Raw genomic sequence first — 24,041 nt, 5'->3', positions numbered from 1 at the left:
GAACTCTACAGCAGACTGACTTGGCCTTCACCTACCGCTCATCTCTTTCTGCCTGATGGCCTTTGAACCAGAACATGGGCTGCTCCTTATCTGACGGCCTTCGAACTAGAACGTTGGCTCTTCCTGGATCTCCAGCCTGCCTGCCTACCTTGCATGTTGAATTTGATCTTCTGAATTCGTGAGAGCCAATTCCTTATAAGTATCTCTAAATAAACAAATAAACATCTCTGTATATCTGTGTGTGTGTGTGTGTGTGTATATATATATATATATATATATATATATATATATATATATATATAATCTATTGGTTCTGTTTCTTTGGAGAACCCTGATTAATACAACAGATGAAAAGATTTTCAATAAAGAAGCAGTCAGGAAAATGCTAATTAAAACCACAATTCAGATTGGCACAAATAAAATGGCTCATGATACTAAGAACTATCAAGGAAATGGAAAGTAGGGGCTCTCTCATAATAACATCAAAATTAATACAGCCACTTTGGATAGAAGTTGGGTGATATTTTGTTACATTTAAAATTAGGGAAATGATTTGATCTAGCAGTTTTACTTCTAGATTTAAATTACTAAATTTGTCATCCAAATAAGATACATTAAATGTTAAAGTATGATACCTTAAATTTTACTTTTGTTTTAACATCATTCTCTTGAAAATTGTTTCATGATCCTTTTTATACTTGGTTGCTTATCTAACTAGGAGTATGTGTTCTGCCACACACAGTTGCTGTTTTCCACAGATTTCTGTAGGGTGCTTAATAAAATTATTTTTGAAATGGGATGGTTTAAAGAAAAATAACATGAATTTCAGTCACTGTGGCCAATATTAAATTCTAGTAGTTGCTATCGAATATAGATTCATTTTCTTGGTGCTAATCCTCCCATGTCAATAAATTACTATTATGGAATGATTCTGTAAGGAATAATGCTGATGTTCCAAAGGATGTGTGTGCCATGTGTGAAGAATCCGTGTCATGTTAGAAGGCAAAGTTATTAGTTTCTCAAATATGAGGAAGAGAATAGATCGTATTGATGTATTTTTCCAATTAAATTACGTAAATTTACTGCTTTGACCACTTATATTCAATTATCACACTTAAATAACTAGTGACCTTTCTCAGCTGTTTAGTAAAAATTTAGAGCTTCACTACTACTTTGGAAAAAGCCTTCCTACTATATTAAAAATAAGTGGTCACCTTAATCTTTCACTTGAAATTAAAATGTGTTAATAGTTTTTAAAGTTATAGTATAAAAACATTTACTAAGAAAGACTTTGTAAAAATGTACGTAAGTAAAAGAAAGTGAGTATATTTGCACTGGTGAGAGTGAATTACTTGGTTTCGAAAGCCTCCTTTTTATGGGAAAAAATTAACAGGAAAAAATTACTTTATAATAACATCACTTAAAGTGCTTGATCCTATTTATTCCCATTAGAAATTAAGACAAAATTTCCAGGCCTTAAATAGTTTTCAGACTCTTCAGATATCTATTTAATTCAGTATCTAAATAGAACATTATCATTCCAAATGGCAAAGCATGGCATGAAGTTTGTCAGATTATCAAAGCTTTAAAAGTTATGAAATGATTTCATTTAAATCAGTATGATAAGAATTACAGTTTTCTAATTTAACGTACTTTTAAATATTTTATTGTGGTATGAAATGAAATTTGGGGATATTACGCTGCTATCTTCTGCCTAAGTGTATACACAGAAAGAAAGAAGTATATGTTTTTTTCTGGTAAAATTCTCTGACAATTGTGATAGGGTTTGTGTGGCCCCTCTATACTTCTTCTGTACCCACATTGCTATTTGTGTATTTATTCATTTTGTTACTTGCACCCTTTCAGGTACCTTTTTAGGTCTTCATTTGTTCTATATAGAATTTTGGGAATTATTATGTTTTTTAGTATGCTTTAATGACTTGAAAAATTCTTCAGTAGTAGCCATAGAACCTTTCTTTATGTTTTGCAGCATTAAGATATTCTGTGAGCACTATGTAGTCTTCTGTCTTTTTAAATTAGCTCTTTCTTCTTTATCTTGCTTTCATTTTGTCAATGCTTTAAACATTCCCTCTCATAAAAATTAAACCTAAAGTTTTATGCTTATTTTGAGGTGTTCTATAATGTCTATGTTTTTCAGCTATACATATATATCAGTTTTCCTACATGGATATCTAAGTGGTTTTAGTGCTAGAAAATATAGAGACAAAAGTTACATGCACACAAGTGTCTGTTGGGTAAAGGCAGAACCATTACAATCAACATGGATATCAAAGATTCTAAGAGAAACCCTCAAGTCATAACACTTTCCAATAAAACTCAAATTCATTATTTTTATAGTAAGTTTTAATATTTTAAATGAGTGTCATTTTCTGTTACATAAAATCTCTATATATTGATATGTCATCGAGTTGGGGAATTGGACTTTTTTTCATCTCTATTAATAATGATAATCTATTATAATGTAATTGAAACATTTCACATTCATGCTGAAGCTCCTTGGTTCTTATGCCCACGTATACAGAAGCTTCTACTCCATGGGCAAATAAGCCAATTGTTTTTGAAGTTAGTAATCAATTAAATTGGCAGTTTTCATTTGGAGTGTAACAGTCTTCACATTATCCATTATTGAATTTTTTTAAAATTTAAGGCCACATTTAGAGCTTATCATAACTTACATTCTTGTGCAGTATTATGCATATTAGCATTTTATTTACAGTATGAGGATGAAAATGTTACATATTTGAATAAGAATCGTCTCAAAAATTCACAAAGTTCAATTTTTTTTTTTTTTTTAATTTCTAAATGTACCTATGTTTTTCAGGGGTAAAGATAATGTCACTATAAGAATAGTCATATACTCTCTGTCTGAATTCAACAGGGTCCTCAGTGGCTCTTGGACTTTTCTTAGGATGTTTCATTTTTCTGCCATTTGGTATCCATTCAGAAGTTTGTTTGTTCATTTGTTTATTATTGTATTTCTTTTCAGCTCCTTTTCCTAGAGCAATTGAAAAACAAGTTTCTGTGGGGCTGGGTTGTGCATTGTAGTCTTTCCCATTAGCAGTCAGATCCCAGCGCTGGAAAATAACTCTTTCTTCCTTTGGGTGAGTTCTTTTGGGAGCTCATCGTTTTAGAGTTTTGATCTTATTTAATTCTGGAGCTTCTACAATGAACATACCACATATTTTCACATGGATATTCATCTGTATTTATCTACTGGTAGGATTGTCAGATAAAATATGTGATAAACCTTTAAATTTGTACTTCAGATAAATGAGGAATACTTTTTAGTATAAATACGTTCCAAATACTACTTTTGCTGTTTTTCCAAAATTCAAATTTAACTGGGCATCAGTACTTTTTTAATTAATTATTTCAATTAATTATTAATGCTAAGTCTGGCAACCCATTTCCTGGACTCTTTCCTCAATAAACTTTGAGCCCTTTAAGTGAAGGGAGGGATGATTGTACCCTAACTCATCTACATGTAGTTTTCCTGTCCCCATGATAATCAGTGATTTTTACTGGTTGAAAGGATGTCCTTTATAATTATCTGTAATGTTTCTTTATCTGAGTGTATATAAAGCAACTTTGCTCTACTAAGTTTTCCCTTTTACGTGAATTAATTTCATTGAAAAAATCATGTTTCGGTGAATAGCTGTAGATTTCAACGGTTATTAAAAAAAATTTTATCTCTCTTTCTCTTCCTTTCTCTTCATCATCTCTCTTTCCCTTCTCTTTCCAGCTCTTACTATAATTACCTAGCATTAACAGCAAATGTTTGCATTAGTTAAATTATTCAGAACATTTATTTTACTTGTCAAAGGTTAGATCAGGTTGTTGTTTGAACTGGTAATTAAATGCAACCTAATATGTTCTCATATTTATATGCACTATAAGCTTGGTTCCTCACCATTTTGTATAATTTTATGATGTTCAAGGCTGACATTTCAAAAAGGTTTGCTTTCTTGGAAAAGAAAACATTGAGAAATCTAGTTTGTTACCTTAAGTGAGTATCCAAAGTTATGGTTGAAAGTGAATACTACATTTCAGTGCTGTCATAACATGTAGTGTCATGGTGGCACTTTTCACCAAGTAGTGTATAGAATGAAGCTCACTGCTTATTAAATTTGCATTTGATTTGAGGGTTGATGCAGTAGTACTTGGCCCCTAGTAGATGTTCAATATGTATTTGTTAAAGGAGTGTTTTAGGTTACATTAAATAGTATGGGGGATAATTCAGCTCCTATAGCTCAAACAGTATTATCTGAAGTGATATTGTCCCTGTAGCATACTACAAGATGCTTTTAAATCATTTCAATTTGTATGCTTGTGTGTAGGAACAAGTATAACTCAGTTAATCCTCATACCTGGGAATTATAATATATTATGTCTTTTGGATTTTATTGATTTGTTGAATGATTGATTTTTACAAATTTTTGTATACCAGTACCTTGGAGAGTATAGATGAATAAAACACATCCTCTATCCTTAGAAAGAGTAGAGGTTAGTGGAACACCAACCATTATACTCAAGAGTGGTTAACATTAGCTTGGAGTTATATACGAGATAAATGGGCATCTGAATCAAAATGGGGGAAGGAATGTTAAGGGAAGGTGACTTTTGAGCTGAATCTTAATAGGTAGCAACTGGTTAGGCACAAACTGTGAGGAAAGTAGTGGCAGGTAGAGGAGCCACATGTGTGGAAGCTCTGAGGTCTGCACTTTGGTATAGCTAAGGAAAGAGCTGATGTGGAGAAGCAGCAGGAGATGGTATGCCTCCTCTAGTTACACGTACTCGGTGGCTTCCACTGCCCTTAGGAGATGGCTCAGAATCTTAAGTGTGGTCTATAAGCCCTGCCTTATGTACTCTGTCTACTTCCTGAGCCTGTCTCCTTACAACCCTGAATGGAACTGGCATGCACTCTGTCCTCTGGGCCCTTGCACAGGATGTTTCCTCTGCCAGGAATGCCCTTCCTCCCTTGGTCTACTCAATTCTTACTCTCTATTTACAATCTGCACGACATTTCAGTTATCAGTATAACCTTCAAAAGATGTAGTCAGTCATGCACCTACTGTCTTATGAAGAATTTTTAATATTGATTATTGTCAGTAAACTACAACAATGAATTTCGGTTCCACTGCAGGTTTTAGTATATATTCCCGCACGTGATCTTCTTTAAGCCTCATGTCAGTCATGAGACAGGTATTACATGAGAATAACAAATAGATAAAATTTGTCTTTAGTAACAAGATGCTATCCTTTAGTTAGAATTTAATTTCTTCGGAAGAGAAAATAGATAATTGAAATAAAAGTAAAGATATCTTTCAAAACAAGTAGACGTAAAGTTAGTTAGATAGTATACCTTCTATTTGTGTGTGTGTATTTCTAATAAAATTGACTTAAAATATTAGCCACAAGATGTCATCTACTTGATGTCAGATATAAACCAGATGTTATGCTAAAATACTATCAAAGTCTACTTTTATCATTGAAATACTATTCCATATTTTTGATAATAGACATAAGAATACCTGGAAATTTTAATGGTTAACTTTTTTTCACGAACTTCATTAATTTGATTAATCACAATCATCGGTTTATGACTTATCATTGGCCTGTGAATGGTCCTTTTATTATTTGCTTATGGGGGATTAAATTTGTAAAGGTTGCACATTGTATAATAATATGTTACTAGGTTCTTAATAATTTCTCAGAATCTAAATCTTTACAATTGAAACACAAGGGCTTATGACAGTCACGCCCACTGTATTATTGTACTTAAGAGATAATCTCTATTTCCAGCCCTGAACAAGAAGTGAGTTATTTTGTCCTGTAAGTGAATGGGGTTCCCTCACGGAACACAGATCACAGGCACGGTAAAATACACAGAATATTTCTTGCTGTTTTTGGTCTTCCCTGGTTTCAGTGGAAAAGGGGAGGATTTCTAGCCAAAGTGCAAGGTTAAATACACTGGGGGTGCCAAAAGTTGTGTACAAGTGTACACTTTGGTCAGCATTGCTCAAGCAGTAGTTCACCGTCATCAGAAGTGTCTGAACGCTGATGGTAACCACGTTGAGCGCCTTTTGTAATTGCAGAAGTCAGATGTGACTTGTATTCATCTTTTGTTATCGGTATATATTGAGTATTACAATTTTAATAGTTTTTTTCTTTCTTAAAATGTGAATACATTTTTTTTTTGGCCCCCTTCGTATAACACTTTCCTGTATTATTTAGGAGGTGGTGAGTGAAGAGGGCAGAAGTAAGTGTGTGGGGTATGTGAGAGCCTGTTGATCCACTGGGAACGTGGCTCTTCCGTTCTGCGTTTCTGAGCACGGACTGAACAGCAGCACAGACTGAGTGTGTGCTCAGCCACCACAAGCTATCCCCCAAGAGAGGGCCCCGGGTCTCATGCTGACTCTCACCTAGAGGGACCGGTCCTTACCTCTTTAAAGTAATTATTATTAGAAGATCTTAATTACCTAATTTCTAGCCTGTGTTATGGGATCTGTTTTCTCAAATATCTTTAATTCTAATCTCTTTAGCATTTATTTTGTGCTAATATATATCCCTAGCATGCACCTAGGAATTCTTGAAAAACTGATTTAAATTAATAACTGACTGGGATTCAATTAGGTTTCCTCTTATTATACTTTTTTGGACTCTTTCAAACTATTATCAGGAAGGCCATAATAAAAATAAAAGTGTATTTTACAGATATGGGAGATGTAGTAGTGAATAAAATAAAGCTTTTGCATTCATAGAACTGATTATAGAAGGGTGATGTAATATGTAACATGTGGTAATATGTTAAGTAGAGATAAATGTTATAAGAAAAATACAGGTGGGTAATGGAATGAAGAGTAGGGGAGGGTGTATGCCGAGTATGGTCCTGTGGTCATGGGTGAGCTCACAGAGGCAGTGGGGAGAGAGCCATGTGGACATCTGAGAAAGTGTTTTGGAACTGAGGAAAGTACAAAGGCCCCCTGTAGCGAGAACTGGCTTGGCCCATTTGAGGGGCGATGAAGAGGCCGTTAGGTTGGAGGGCTTGAGTGGCAAGAGAAACTGGAGGATTAAAAATCAAAACAGTATCTGGGGGCAAGATTCTGTATAGTTTTGTGAAGGTGTTGTATTTTAGTCTGAGTGAGATGAGAAGCCATTGAGCAGAGGTGAGATATGAGCTAAGTTAAATTTTAAATGGATCACTCAGGCTGCTGTGAGTAAATGGACAGGAGATGGCCATGTTGAAAACAGGGAGACCTATTGAAGGCAATTAAATAGGGTTGGCAGTGACCTGGGTCAGGTGATTGTGGTACATTATGGTCTGATTCTTGATTTTATTTTGAAGGTAGAATCTTGTGCTTTGCTAGTAGATTGCATAGGCTCCTGAAAAAGCTTTCTGCGCTGACCTGAATTTGAACGAGAATCTCAATGATATTAAGGGGCATAGTGTTCTCAGCTAAGGAAACGGGACTGCAAAGACCTGAAGTGGAAATGGGATGTACTTTTTTTAAGGGAATAGAAGTCCTGTGTGGCCAAGCACACTGAGAGTAGGATCAGAGGGTGTATTTAGCATGGGCCTGGATTTAGGGCCTCTCAGCAGAGTTTGGATTTTATGCTAAGTATGTTGAGAAATGATTTGCAATGAAAAAAATCACATTGGATGTTATGTGATAATAGATTGTAGGAGGTGGCTACGTTAGGCTGATGTCAGCTGGCAGGAATAGAAAATCTCAATTGAGTTCTCCAGTAAGGATTCTATTATTACATATACAAGAAGGCTAGAAGTAAGGTAAATCTAGGGTTGCAATTAAGAGTATACATCTTTGTAATTGAGAAAAACCTCTAGAAGCCCCTGGGCAACTTCCATTCACATTGAATGGTTCGTTCCAACCAATCTGATACAAGAAACTGAGACCATCATGATTGGCTTAGACCAATTAGGACTCATCCCCTGGGTACCTCTTCAGGAACACGTGGCATGAACAAAATTTGTATTTTGTTGGGAAGGCAATCAGGAGTGTTTACCACAGCAAGGAAGAATGGAAGCTGGGAGACCAATTAAGAGGGTATTGCAAGAGTTTCGGTGAGAGATGAAGGCTGGGACTAGGGTATTAGGAGTGATCATATTCCAGGGGTGAAGCCAATACTTGAATCAAAACTCTTCACTTTCTACTGCAGTCTCCCATTACATATGTTTTCTCTATGACTATCCTAATGCTGTAGAGAGAAAGGTAGAACAAACTTAGTACCTCATGTTCTAACTATTGGCATTTATTGCTTGATTTTGTCATGAGGGTTCCTGTGGTATATCTGTCAGGGAAATACTGCTCTGAATGGCAGGCAGAAATTACTTCTGGTACTGGTCTGCAAAGGAGAAGGTGGGTGTTCAAGTGATGTATAGGACTTCCAAAAGTGACTAGGGAAGGCCTCATGAGGAGCAGGAGAGGTACGAATCAAACGACGGAGGGAGGAAAGTGTCAACGTTTTTGTGTAATATGTTAGCCGCTTTGACTGGACAGGAGCAGGGGCTGCTTCTTACCTCTTGGCCTTCCCTCGGTGATGTCACGTGGTACTAGAGTGTTGGTGTAATGGGAATCTACAGCATATGGGGATTAAATCATGGACAGTTTTCACAGTTTGGGCTATCTGATGGTGACTCCAAAGGTCCATTGTGTCTTATACATGACTTCTAATTTTGCTGAGGCACATACAAATTATGTCTGCATGCACAGCTTCTTTGTCATTTTTTTTTCTCACTAGATAACGCACATACTCTCAGATGGTGATTTGGGAAGGCACATATACCTTGCAAGTAGAAAGGGCCTGTTACATTTTTAATCCAAGATTTTGAAAAACACTTGCATGGGAGAAAGGTGAACTAGAATGCTTTGCATTACATTGTACTTAACGTAATAGTAAACACTTTATCCTATAAAAATCCTGGTTTCATTTTTCTTACGACATTTATTAAGTCATTGTTAAGTCATTTGAGGTGGTTTTGCCACTAACTGTGTGACCTTGAATAAGTTGTTTAACTTCTCTGGTTTCCTTACCATAAACCGGGATGATAGCCTCTACCACACAGAGTTGTGAGGTTTCAATGACTTTATCTGTGAAAGTGCCTACACAGTGCCTACTACCTAATAAAGGCTATGTTTTTGTTATTAATATTATTATTATCATTAAATTAAAAGTACTATCTTTAATAAAGTTTCTTTGGGTTTTCCAGCTCTACCACTTACTAATAGCCAAGGAATAAATGTCAGATGTACATGGACTTTTAGAAAGGTCTCCCTATAGTTTGTCGTATGCTTCTGAAAATACCTCAGGCCTCCCCAGGTTCACACCAAAGGGAAGTTTTTTGTTTGTTTTTGACAGAGTATTTGACTTGATCTGATACTTATGTGAAGAGTAGCCATTTATTTATTTTTCTTATTCTTAGTATCATTATCAGTTTAATATAATTGGCCAATTTATGTTATTATTGTTTTTTCAAATATTTTCAAGTTACTATGTTTTTTCTTTTCAAATATTGCTCATTCTTTCTGCATTCCTAATCGTTTCTTATGGTTACCTTGATTTTATGAAAATCTGACTTCATAGCCCAACAGATAGAGGTGACAGTCAGAATTTAAAGTAGGGGGGAGTAACAATGGGAAATAGTATTTTCATGACTGTATAATAACAAAAGGTTTGGTTACTAAACTGAGCTACTTTCCCAGTTTTTTGCATCTTGACCATCTGTTTAGGAGAACTCTGAAACCATATGAGGCTACACTGTGGAAAGCTTTTTGTTAGGCCACTTTCACTCTTTTTAATGATTGATTTTCTCTTGGTTTATAGGGTAACAACTGCTACTTTCTAGCGTTTGAATATTGAAAAGCCAAGTATATTCTTATTCTGTAGTATAAAATATTTAAGCCCACCTGTGAACCTTTTATATATTAATATTCTACATATTTCTGATTATGTGTATTGTTTATGAATCTAGTAATTTTACAGTGGATTGTTTACCCTTATCATCTTATTCTGATAGCCTGGAAATTGTAAGGATTCAATTTGTTTTAATTGTCTTTTGATCTTTATTCTTAGTATGTAGACCCTTATTGTAGTTCTATACCTATTTTAATAGTACAGTTGTGTGGTTTCAGGATTTTACCAATGGGTGATATTTAATATTGAATGACATGTATTAAGACAAATGCTTTTATATATAATTTATTTGGCATTGTAAATGCATTTATCTTGTGAGAAACAGACCCCCTGTTGTCAGATGAAGTATTCTGGAAAGGTTTGGAGTAAATAAATAATAAAACTACTTTGATATACAATCTAACCAATATTAAATATTAAGACATTCTGATGATTGATTTTAATACTTAATTACCTTATTTAAAGTCCATTGTAACCCTGTTGCATTAAAGATTGGCAGAATTTAAAAATGGAATTTATTTCTTTCTCTTTCTTTGTTTTGCTTCTTTCCCTCTCTCTTCTCCTTTTCCCTTCCTCCCTCCCTCCCCCTGCTTCTCTTTCTTTTTTTTCCTTCCTCCTTTGCTACCCCCTTCTCTCCCTTATAATTAAGACTTTAAGATTATCTTTATTCCACAATCAAATTTACCTCAAGCTACCAACATTTCTAAATAAAAAAAGTGGGTTTTTTTTGTCAGTTCTATAGATAATGTTCAATTACTCTGTCTCTTAATTATGAAAATACAGCTTCTATCAAAGTTTCCTGCTTTTATAGCCAAGACGTCGTATTTTAGGTTACATACCCATCATGGTAAATGCATGCTACCTGTAACAGATACTTATTCATGCTATATCCTCTCCCCCTTCTATAATTTTGCTCTGGAAATAGTTCATTTAAGTGCTTTGATATGCTTTTCTTACAGGAGCTATCTTTATGTAAAGTAATATTACTCTGTCATTTCAGTGTTAGGCTTTTAAGTTTACCATCAGTCAAGAATTTAAATGAATGAAGTATGCTTGTATGAGCTTTCTGAATATGGATGTCTTCAGAAGACACAATTCAGAATGCAAATTCTATGCCTGTATATTAGAAACAGTGAAAGAACGAAGACAAGCTGAAATGCATAGAACTTCAGATTCAGAGGGAATAAATTATTTTTCTAGAGGCTGTGATTATATGATGCCGTTTTAAAAGAGACCATTTTTTCAGCTAACGTATTTTGTCTGTATAATGCTAATAATTTGAAATTTTCAGTAAGAGAATGCTTGTATTCAGTTTACATGAAAAATAATGTTGTTTTGAAATTTTATTAATATACTGTAAAACTGTTTTCTAAGCTTTAGTGCTAAACTTCTACCCTTTCATTAAATATGAACTGTTTCACAAGACTTCCTTTCTTTTAGACACATTAGTTTTACCTTAAGATTTAATACTGCAGGAACCAGATTTCTGAAGCCATTACAGCTGTCAGTAGGATTAGTAGCCTTGGAGTTTACGGGGCAATTTCAGCAGAAGGTGTCAACTCCTGTAACCAGGATAGCAGTGAGACCTTATTGGACAACCAGTTTTGAGTTTTTTGAGACAGGAATTGTTATTTATACTAAGTATAGAAAAGAAAGGGTACTCTGCTTTCCCAGGTCTTGGAAGGTATATTTTTGTGTTTTCTGCATTAGAAAAAAAATAAGGTTATTTAAAACAATTCTTTGAGTACCATTTTTGTCAACCAGGAAAATTCTAGAGACAGGTTGGTATTATTGAGGAAAACTGAAATCTGTCGGGTTTGAATAGTCATTTTGCATTTTGGTCATTGTATATTTTTCTCTCTATATATCTAGATTCTATGTAGAGCAGATTAAAGCATATCAAGTATAGAAGTCTGAGTTTGTAGTATAAATATAAACTAATGGTCTATCACGAGTTTCAAAATGTTTATGCCATTTTGACTTCAATAGTGGTCATCTTAAAGTTTTCAGAACAAAGTTTCCTTAATGCTTTATTTGAATTTTTATCAAATATTTTCTAATAATCTGATATTTATAGGTAAATATTTATTCATATTTTTATTTATTCATACTGATAAAATAAATATATTTATTTGTTTAAAAAGCTTTGATATTCTGCTTTGTAGTAGTCAAACATATTTGCTTGTTGGTCTACTAACAGATACAAATTGGAAAATTCTTAAGAAAATTGCTTTACATTTGAAAGCATCATTCTATTGCAGTTTTATAATAGCAGTAACCAACACACTTGAGTGTTGTTTGTATTCTAGAAAGCTAAAATAGCCCTTTGTTTTTAAAACAAAACAACAAACAAAAAACAAAGTAGCACCTGCTTAATAAGTTACTTTTGAACTAGATTATTATTTGAATCCATAATTAAAAGTAAGAACATTATCCAAACTTTTTTTGTAACATTTCTTCAAAATAACTCTATTACTATTCAGCAGGTTTGCTTTAATTATAAAAGCATTTCAGTGATGCGGTTTCAGTTTATAGGCATAATAAATTAGAATATAGTGGATGCCTGATTGTATAGAATGGTTGTAGACTGTTGTATTTGGTAAATTTTGTATTCTGGTTATTGGGTATTACCATAGACTTGTCAATTTCTAAAGATTTATATTAAAGCTAAAATCAATGACTTCTTAAACCTAACTTTCTCTAAGGAGTCAAAAAGATGTTAAGTAGCTTTGAGCATCTTGAATGAATGTACGGACATCATCATAATGTAGGTATTTTATTTTAGCTATAGAAAGGTTTTTTTATGTACTTTTAAAAATATACTTTGGTATCAGTTTTCTTGTTACTTGTCTATTTCTCATAAAGTTTAGAGTACATAAATTTCCCTTATTTACATAATTTAGGTATGTGAAATCTGTAACAGTGGAAGTATAGTATAAAAATTAGAAATTAAGGTAATGGTATGAAAACATGGTATAGGATATTAAAGAAACCTTAAGGAAATCTGGCAGTCAACTTGGAATATGCACTTGCAAATGTTTACTCTGTATTTTTAAGAATATAACAAAGTATAGAGAGAATATGAATCTTACATTAAAATCGTTGTCCATGGGCCAAATACAATTTTGAAATGTGTTTAATCTGTAACACATAGTTTTTTTTTTTTTAATTATTTACCAACACTTACGAAGTAAAGAGATTTCTCATAAAATTCTGGATTCCTAGCTTGTCTTGAAAAAGTTGAAGCAGTATAAGGATGTTCCAATTGTTCACAGACCCTGTCCTCTTACACAGCCTTGTTTTATACCTTGTCTGTTTGTCTTGTTGACTAATGGGAGCCAAATGTGGTGTAGGAGTAAAGAATGTGAGCTCTGGAGCCAAACAGGATGGGTACAGATTCTGGCTTCCACACCTAACTAATTGTGTGATGATAGGCAAATTACTTCATCTCTCTATACCTCAGTGTTGTCTTTGGTAAAATGCAAATGATGATAAAGATACATCATAGCATTGTTGGAAGAATGAAATGATGAGTATATATGAAGCATTTGCAGTGGTGTTTGTTGGCATATATTCATTGATCAGTAGATATTAACTATAATTAATAATGCCTTTTGCCTTTGACTCCATTAAACATTTGAGTTTGGTGATCCTTATTTCTCCATATTAGAGGATTTTATTTCTTAATCTGTTCATTTGATTGGAATTTATCAGATTCTGTTTTATAATATTACTGGTCATCTCCATTTTGCTATGATGTACTATATATTGTATTCTCCCCAGTTCCTTCTGTATCATATTAAATATCAAAAATTCAGCTGAGTAAAACTGAGGATCTAATTTGCTTTATTCAGTGACTCATGAATCGAACAGCATCCCGTCTTGCAAATTGAGGGGACCAAGTTGCTATACAAAATGGAAGGCTTATTTAGGTAGAAGGGGAAAAGATACTGTTTCAGACTTAGGTAACCCACCTATGATGGATGTAAGGGGAGTACCTCACTAGTGCAAACCAGGTAATTTCAGGTAGACTAATGGTTAAAGGTTACATTCCTGGGAGAAGCTGAAACTGCAGTTAGGTTAGGTATTAAGTCTTGGTTTGCTGATGTGGGGCTTAGCAGAAGTGACTCTATTTTGGGTCTTTTTTTTTAAAACAATTGTAAGTATTCAATATATTTTGAGTGATTTGCACACATAAGCAGACACTGACAACTGTCTAGATCAGGGGAGTCCAAACTGCGGCCCGCGGGCCAACTGTGGCCCATGATTCATTGTTAATTGACCCGCAGCAAATTCCAAAAATATATTTAGTTTACTTAAATAAACCAGATGAGGCAATACGTACTTCACCTCGAGTGAGTGACCCGGCTGTTTGTGTATTTTACCACATAGGGCCCTTGGTGAAAAACGTTGAAAAAAGTTTGGACACCCCTGGTCTAGATGGATGGATTTAGGTTTTATATCTTTAGAAATTCTTACTGTATGTCGGCAAGAAAAGTTGTCTGCTTTCCCTAGTGTTAGTTTTGCCTAACCCTCCTCTTCTGTTAATGTAGCTTGGAAGTTCAAAAGTAATTTAATTAAAAACAAATCTTTGTTTAAATTAGAATTGTTTATAGAAATGAGAATTCAAAATGATAAAAGAAAATGTAATTGGTTATTTATATAATCTTGCCTTTGTAAGCATAACACCAGAAGCAGAAACCATAAAGGAGATATAGATATATTGAGGTGCATAAAAATGAAAAAAATTACTTATATCACAAATCACCATATATTTTGAAGACAGACTCACTCTGAGAAAAAATATGTGTATCATTTGACAAAGGTTTAATATCCTTAATATTTAAAGCATGTTTACAAATCATGAAGACAATCATAATAATAAACTTCATCCACAAAAGACAATAAACAGATGTCAAAGAAAACATGAAGTCCTCAGTAATCTCACTAGTTATCAAGCAAATGCAATACAAAACCTGACTGTCGCACTCATCCAAAAAAAAAAAAAGGAATTACTCATCCCTGTTGTTAGTGAAGGTCTATGACTAATAATCGTTATATGCAAATCTTTCTAGAGCACAATTTGCCAAAAACTGATCAAAAAATCTTATTTTTTTAGAAAATATATGTTTCGGTCCAGCAATTACAGTTATAAGAACTTATCCTAAGGCAATAAGCATGAATGTGACACAAAGACAAGATACTCATTGTGAGGCTATTTATAGTATTGAATAACTGAAAGCATCCTAATTGTTTACTCATAAGGAATTGGCTACATAAAGTGTTAATAGCTCTATAATGGAATACTAGGGATGCACTAGAAGTGATAACACAGACTTTTTATGGGAAGGAAAATACGATCATTTATATAATCAGTATGTTTAACACAATGGATCACATTAAAAATATGCATATTTTAAATGTCCAGAACAAAGACAAAAAGGGATATGTATAGCAGTAATGCTAATATAATTATGAATAATGTCATTTTGCTTTATTTTCTACGTTTTGAAACTTTCTATTGTAAATGTGTATTATTTGGGCAGTAAAACAAAAGTATGTTACAAATGTGACAATTTAACTTACAATTCAACTTTTTATGCATTTTATTGACAATAAATGTGATTAAACATTGAGGTAAAGGTTACCAGTAAAATTCAGATTTGGGGAGATATTGTTGAAATGGAAATTTAGTGCCACTTTTTCGTTTCTTTGCATATGCCTACTGATGTGTGGTAGCACTCGCATGAGTCTATAGAAATCTTGTTAATATCTGTAATGCCCATTTAATCATTTCAGTCTTGTATTTAGTCTCAGACATAGCAGAAATCAAACATATTCATCATTTTTTTCTGTTTTTCGTCTCCCAGGTAGTCACTTTTGGTGACATTGTCCGGTTCTCACAATGTATCATTCCGTATCTGAAACTAGACATCCTCTGCAGCCAGAAGAACAAGAAGTGGGCATTGACCCCTTGTCGAGTTATACAAACAAGACTGGAGGTGAGTTTTGTATGCAGACACATTCTGGTGTTCTTGGGAATCCTAGTAGAAGCTCTTGGGTTAGCTCTGCCTGCAGTGTATGTTCAGTTCTCTAGATGAAGCTGAGCAGGGCAACTTTGAAGATCATTTCCCTGGATAGGTACAGAGAACCCTGACACCAATGAATACCACAAAAGGTCAACTTTCAATTATACATAGAAACATTAGCCAAATGTTTAATGCACTGTCATTCATTTTTTAAAAACCATCAACTTAAACAACTACTTCAGGGTAAGGATGTTGAAATGCATAATGGCCTCTGTCAAACTTCTTTTAAAGAAGTCTGAGCTTTTGGTGTTGATTTTGCAGGGATTTTTCCCCCCTCCGATAAGTTGAGCTTATTTCAGGGTAAAAGACTTGCCCAACTCTCCTTTCTGTTTTTCTTAAATAATTGAAATTTGTTTTATACTTTTAAAGATCTATACATTGGAATTGTTAAAAGATAGATTGTTAAAAGGTAAATTGCATTGAGGACGTACCCTGTAAAAATTTATCAAATGTGTATGTGTCAGAACTCTGTATTATTTTCTCAATATTAGTAATAATATAGTGTCTTAAAAGGAAACCAGTTTGTGAGAATTCTTGAAGCCTTATTCTTCTTTTTAACTAATTCACTAAATATTTGATAAAGTTGATTTATTGACTCAGGTAACTCCTTGTACTTTTTTACTCATGAAACACATATGTCAGGGTTATGAGATCTATTTTAAAAATCGTAATTAGTCAAAGTAATTCACATGTGTTTTGTGTACTTCAAATACATTTTTTTTAAATATTGATATAAAGGTCTGCCATTAACTCATGTTTTGGGAATTTTAAAAATGATTCTTTAAAGTGGCCGTTTCTTTAGTACACAAGCTCTTGATTTTATGGAGTGTGTTTTAAAAATAATATAATTTGCCATACAACTTATTTTTGTGATTTTTATATTTGCTTTTATTTAAAAATGTCTCAAAAATGCTTTTTAAGGTTTTGAAATATGAAAAGTAATATGAAAAATTATTAGTGTCCCATTTCAGTTTTAGTATTTTGAAAATTTCAGTGGTAAGAATAATACTACCTTTCCTACTGATGTTTTTTCTTAATTATAATAACTGCAAGAAGCATTCATAATTAAAATAAGTCAAATTATTTTTCAAACGCTTATATAAGTGGGTATTTTAAAAGTGAATGTGTTCTTGTGTTATAAGTACATAAAATAGTTTCACCAAAATTTTCTGGTTTATATGCTTATTTTAGAGCACAGGGGTTTTTTTTAAGTACATATTTTTCTTTGGTCTAGTTCATTAAATATTGAGACTTCGTTTTTTTTTTTAAAAACTGGTTAAAAAACATTTTAAATTAATTTTATCCTTTATTGTTGCAGGAATGAGTAGTTACCTTTACTGAAAAGGATTTTCGTTTATATCCTAGCCTAGCATTTCTATGACATACAAAGTTATTAGGACTGAATTGATGTTTAAAAGTGCCATTAATTCATTTACCCCAAATGTTCATTAACAATGTAAATGTATGCTGATGTTCTATGAGACAAGGAAGTGACTAATGACTCTTCCAACTAACAACACTTAAAATGAATAGAAACTTTAGATAGCTAATCTTGAAGTAATCAAGACCCTCATTCAGCTTGGCATCTCTGTATGCTCTAAAACAGCTGTCAACTGTTAAAAATATATACAAAACACACATAAGCGCACACACACACACATGCAGAAAGAAAGATATGTAAATATCTAGTTCTTCAAAGCCATAAAGGTTACTAACCGTAGTGGATTCTGTGCATTGTATATGTAAATATTTTATATAAAGCATCTGTTTGATCTTTGTAGAGTTCCTTTTTGCAGAAAAACGAGTGTTGCATTTTAATGGGGTTGTCATATTTACTCAAAAAATCATCACCTTTCTAGTATATTTGTTTATTTTAATGTATGTCTTTCATGGGGTTTTCCATGTAGTTGAAGCATTTTACAAATTTTTCTCACAAGGGAATTTGTGGCAACTAGGTTATTCATTTTGTAAGTAGTCAAACACTGGGATTAATCAGTGGTTTCCCTGTATATAAGTCATTTTTTGTAATTCCTGTTAGATTATATAAATAAATAAGTCTTTAATTTCTCAAATCCGAATTTTAACATTCATAAAGAAACAATATATTACTGAGTTAAATGATTCTGGCAAGCATTGGCAAAAATAACCACATAATAGAAATGACAGAAAATTGTGTTTCATTGGTTATTTTCATGAATGGTTGAGGAAAGTGGGTGAGGGGAAAAAAAAAGTTTAATTCACATGGAATATATGCCCTAAGATTTTGCAAAATATATATATGCAAAATCTTAGGGCATACATTCCATGTGAATTAAACTTTTTATTGCTTGAATTGCTTTTTCAGATAGAGAACAGCATAGAAAGTATGACATTTTCTCTGTGACCTATTAAATTTGGTTATAAACATAAATTACCACATTAGATTTCAAAATGTTTGAACAGAGGGTATTAATTAATAATTACTTGTAATACACGTTACGTTACGTTACCTGTAATACAATTGAAACCATAGAAAAGCAAAAATGTTTGTTCAACTATTCATGATTCTTAGCACGTAACATTTAATGATCAATTAAATGAAAAATGTAATCATTTTATTTTAAACTGAAAACAATATCAAGATTAAGGGAAACTTAACCCATTAATAAATAACATTTGTGGTATGACTAGTTGTTTTCACAAGCTTATAAGAGATTGGAATGTTACTCATGATGAAAGAACATTTTCCTCTATTAGGTCTCTTTAGAGAATAGCATTTTGTTACATATTGCTAGAGTTTTTGCTTCAATTTTATATGCCTTCTTACTTACAGCTTTTATAGTATTCAGATAATTACGACTTAATGTATTGCCTTTTTATATATCAGTTTCAAAGCTTTCTTTCTATCTTCGTGTATAAAATATTTAGTAACCTACTTGAAAAAAATCCAAGATGTTCAGAATATCCTGTCTCTACTCCATTTTTGCCTCTTGTAATTTTATTTTTGTTCCAAATCTTCCTTTATTTCTGTTATAATAGCACAGAGTTTCAGAACAAGAAAGGAGTGCCTGGCTCTATTGATGAATAAATGGGTAACAATTAAAATAGTTTATCGAAGTTGGTATAATAAAATGATGCGGTCCGGTTAGGCTCTTTTGTATTGCTTTCCACGTAGTAGAAATTAATTTAGATTTGAGTAAAAAATGAATTTGTTCTGCTGAAGATACCTAGCCAAAGTACAGGGTGCTGTCTGAATGATCCTGTTTACTTTAAACCCTACCCCTGGTCAAATTGGCTGTAGTCATCTTAGGGATGAAAAAAAAAAAATCTCCCTTTCCTGGCTTTTAGGTCTTCAGTGGTTTGCCATTGCACTAATAATAAAATCCAAACTCTTGACCATGATGTCCATGGCTGTCTTGCTAAAGATTCAAAAAAATGGTTATGGTAATGTTTAAAAAGTTAAAAATCAATGGAAGAGGGGTCCTATGGTCTTGGAGATTTGGAGGAGATACAGTATAGAGGCAAGATGGAGGGATTTGTAGACAGAGAGGGTCATTATTTTCATTGTAATCATAGGAGAGAAGGAAAAAAGATGTTTAGGCACAGTAAGTTTATTAGTTCAATGGCAGAAAGTTCAATGAAATATCTTTGATGTCTTAATCTCTTTTTTGATAAGTTAGTGTGAGGTAATTTTTTGAAAGTGAGTGATAAGATGAAGGATTTGAAAATTTGTGGAGAGTGACAAAGGTTAGATTGAGTTGATAAAGAATACATAACATTGGGGGCCAAACGTAGATTAGACATCATAATTTATAGGTGGCACAAGCTATAAATGTGTATAATTATGCCCTAGGTGCAGAATTCAGCACCTAGGATTTAGCCAAAAAGAAAAGCAGACAGAGGTTTTGTCAGGGTTGTATGACAGGTAGATCAGTAGGCAAGGAAGTTGAGGTGAAAGAATTCACTGATGGTTTGAGAATATAAGGAAATTTACTATCATGGAATGGGGTTCTAAGAGGGTAGAGTAGAAAGTTTTGGAGGGGATGGAGTTAGCAGAGATGAAGTATAGAGTAGTATGGTGATGGGAGTCATCATGAAGGGGGTATGGGAATAGTACATAAATTTTTATTTTTAATTAAAGTTTATTTGGGTAACGATGGTTAGTAAAGTTGCATAGGTTTCAAGTGTACAGTTCTGTAACACATCACCTGTACATCATATTGTATGTTGACCACCCAGAGTACGTGTCTGATAAATATATTAATTCGATGAAGCATTCTTTAATGGTAGCCAGTAAAACAGCTCAATACCTTCATTAGTTCTGTGCAATAATTTAAATCTACATTGATTTGGATCGGTTTTGGTCTGAAGTATTTATTTTTATTTTTTTAGTTTTAAATGTATTTTTTTAGAACAAATTCAGGTTCACAGCTAGATTAAGAGGAAGTGACAGAGATTTCCCACGTAACCTCTATTCCCACACATGCATAGCCCATAGCCTCCGCTGTTATTAACTTCCCCCACAAGACTGGTAGATTTGAAACAATTGATGAACTTACATTGACACATTATAATCACCCCAAAATCCATAGTTTACATTAGGATCCACTATTGATATTATACGTTCTATGGGTTTGGACAAATATATAAGGATGTAGTCATCATTATAAGTATCATAAGTATTTTCACAAAATCCTCTGTGCTCCATTTGTTCTCCCTCCCTCCCTCCCCTTCCCACCCTTCAACCTCTGGCAACCACTAAGTTTTTTAATATGTGCATATGTAGTTTTGCAAGAAGTATTTTTTAAATAAAAAAAGAAATTCTCCCTAGATATCAAGGAAAACAGGAAGTTTAGATAGATGAATAACTATAAGTAAGGCTATAAAGACATCAAGGAAAGCTGTAGCTTTGTTGAAGATAGATTATTAAATAAATGAGTGACTTAGAAGTTCTTAAATGACAGTAACAAGGATAAAAAAAATGGATGGTGTTTTTAAATGTCTCTTTAAAAACAGACTTTAAGTGGTGTGACAATAGGTGGAAGTGAAATAAGAGATCAGTCAGCATGCAATACCCAGTTCTTGTAAATTAAACTGTTGGAAAGAAAGTTGGAAATGAGAGACTTCCGTTTGCAAGGCCATGAGTTGGAAATCTGAGAGTCATTCTCCAGATATATCAGCTCACAGTATGAAACAGATAAGAAATCCAAAGAAAGAGAAAGAACTTAGAATTGACTTATAGGTATTCTCCATGATTAGAAATTGGATAGAAAGAGCAGTATTTTAACATTAGAAGAATCCCTAAAGTAGGAGAAACATAGACGGTCATTAAAATTATAGAAGCTGCAGATATGGGAGTTTCCATAATTTCCAATGGTCAATGCTTCAAGGATTGCATAGGTTAAGGAGTATAAAAGGAGAAGATACGTGATTTCGTGATGGGAAGAGTATTGATGATCTGTAATTAGTGGTTAAGCCATTCAAGATACTACTAACTCAATTGAGTGGATGTAAGTGAATTCAAAATCTGATTCAGAATTAACATAAAAAGATAGTGGTTAAATATCAATGATAAATATTTAAATGGTGAGGAAGGTTCAACTTTTTAATATTCGATTTAGGTGATTATATGTGTATTTTATGTTCTTATACAGTGAATTGAGATTTAGCAAGTTGTACATTTTAACAATAACAATGAGTTTACTGTTGGTAAAATATAGACCCTCCGAATTAAAAAAGAGAAAGTCTTCTGGTTTCAATTCTAATCCTTTTTTTCATTGAGTTGCCCATTCCTTATTAATTGTATCTTGTTTTTTGTTTTATTTAAAGTTTTCTGTTAGCTTGGCAGTTCCCTTTATTTGCTTGAAGAAATAGGCTCCTTTAGAATTACTTTAGAGTTGGGGTTGTGTGAAGAGTCACCTTGTGGCTGTGCCTGGATATTGATTGTTCCCAGTGTCCTAGAAACAAGGGCCCTCACTGCTGGCCCTGGTGGCAGACAGAAACAGCTCTGCAAAAATCATCAGCACTACGCCCTTGGGCAAAGTTGGTCTGCAAAGGAATAGCCATACCTTAAGATTTTCGCACCATGCTTGGTCAGCCTGTATAAAATTCTGGCATCACCAAAAATGGGAGGTTTTATAATGATGGGTTTGGTTGGTTGGATCCAGGCATAACTAGAGCTAAATACATGTATTTAAAGTGACAATGTTAAAACTTTAGAAAAACAAAAATGAAGGAAACCCACTTAGGTGAAGTGGATTTCTTATCAAAGAATTATACTAGTTGTTTTCTGCTCATTATTAGTGGGGCCAGAAAAGACGGTAGAGCCAGAGTTTGGAATGTTTAGATAATGAGATACCCAAAACTCTGAGCTCACATGGCTTAGAAGAGTGTATCAAAATTATCACTTGGCTTCTCACATGTTGCAGCTCCTTTTTATTCATTTACATATTAAAACAGATTTCTCCCCCATGGTTTAGTAGTGAAATGAATAATTAGTCCCTTACAAATATAATTCTCTACCTCGCTTGTGCTTCTCCTAACTCCTGTCATAGCATTAACCAATTTTAAAAACTGTATCTACCGAAACTACTGGTTATAAAGGATTACAGGCTTTCTTACTTTGATCTTACCCAATCAGAGAGAAGAACTGAATATCAAAGGAGGATGTGGGGGATGTAAGGAAAGATTTAAACCTTATTTTGGGAAAACAATCCAGGACCTCTTCAATCACTCCTCTGTATTTCCTTTAGTGGAAGTATCTAAAGACCTATTTTTTCCAAGTTCATGTCTTAAAATTGTCTTCCTACTTTGCTGCATAAAATTCAGCTATATAATAAAACATCCAGGAGTATTTTTTAATATAGCTTGTGTATTTTGGTAAAATTCTCTTCACGTTTAATAGTGGTTTGTTTGTTTTTAACATTTTGATATCATTATACTCGGATATTTATAAATTTCCTTATAGACTTAAGTAAAGCCCATTGTGTGTGTTTCACTTCAGGGGATTTAAACAAGTTTTTATTATGTATGCCAATGATCTTTTTAAATAGCGAGGACAGAAAAGTCAATTTAATGCAGAATTTTAATCTGTATTATACTGGCAGATCTTGGTATCTACTTTAGCATATTTTAACAGTTAGAAATTATATATGTAATTTGTGGTAAAAAAGAGACATCTGCTTTGTTGTGACATTTTTATGATTTCTCTTCTTCATGTTTGTAAATGTAGGTTTTGCTGTGGGTGTTCTCTGACATTGTTCTGTTCTTAAAAGATGTCTTCACCAAAAGCTTTGAGAATGCACATTGCTTTATTGATATATGATTATTCTGAGCTCTAGTATTTTTTATTCTTAACTTGTATTTCGTAAGAATATAAAATAAGTTAAATTGGTTTATCATCACTATACTTGTACTGTAAAGAGGGCTTACTTGTTAGTCAAATAGATGTTTTGAAATAAGAAATCTTTGTTCATATTGCTTGTACTTTACTCTGGAGTTTGACTACATTGCTCCTTGAATTTCATGAGAAGGAATCCCATATGAGGAATATAGGAAAACACAAGGGAAGAAACATTATGTTAGCTTCAAGCTGTTTTATTTTTACATTTTAGGAAAATCTGAGTGTTTTAAATGGAAGAAATTAAGAAGCTAATAGATCACAAAAATTGTAATATCTCAAGTTATTTACTTTAAATGGTCATTTTCTTTCATTACATTTCCAGTATTAAAAATGTAGTTTACTTGAGTCTTTGGAAATGATCTGATATCTACCATTTTGTAATTATTGTATTCCTATAAATTACAGTGGTTGTCTTTCCCAAACTTAAAAATCTATTTAGTTTTAGTCAGAGAAACCACCCACTAGTCTTGATTTACCAACAGATAAAATAGTGAGAATTTACTTTTACTCACTGTCACATATATGGCATTGTGTCAGCCAAATAATCGTTTACATTATGGAGAATATATGTACTTAAATAATAATTCTCCTTTCTCTTCCTTCCTTCTTTCTACTTT

At 33.1% G+C, this 24,041-nt stretch overlaps 1 protein-coding gene across 7 annotated transcripts in view; it reads left to right on the top strand.

Annotated features, from left to right (window-relative positions):
- The window catches only part of TBC1D5 (TBC1 domain family member 5), a 503,965-nt gene that overhangs the window by 175,951 nt on the left and 303,973 nt on the right, over positions 1-24,041 (top strand). For all 7 annotated transcript variants that reach the window (XM_081072580.1, XM_081072576.1, XM_081072581.1 and 4 more), the window contains one exon: positions 15,825-15,956. In XM_081072580.1, the coding sequence (XP_080928706.1) occupies positions 15,860-15,956 (97 nt within the window). In that variant the 5' untranslated portion in view covers positions 15,825-15,859. The remainder of the gene's footprint in view (positions 1-15,824; positions 15,957-24,041) is intronic.

The sequence above is a fragment of the Rhinolophus hipposideros genome (assembly GCF_964194185.1).
Source record: "Rhinolophus hipposideros genome assembly, chromosome: 14".
Lineage (NCBI taxonomy): Eukaryota > Metazoa > Chordata > Mammalia > Chiroptera > Rhinolophidae > Rhinolophus > Rhinolophus hipposideros.
This window is presented reverse-complemented; position numbering and strand designations above follow the sequence as displayed.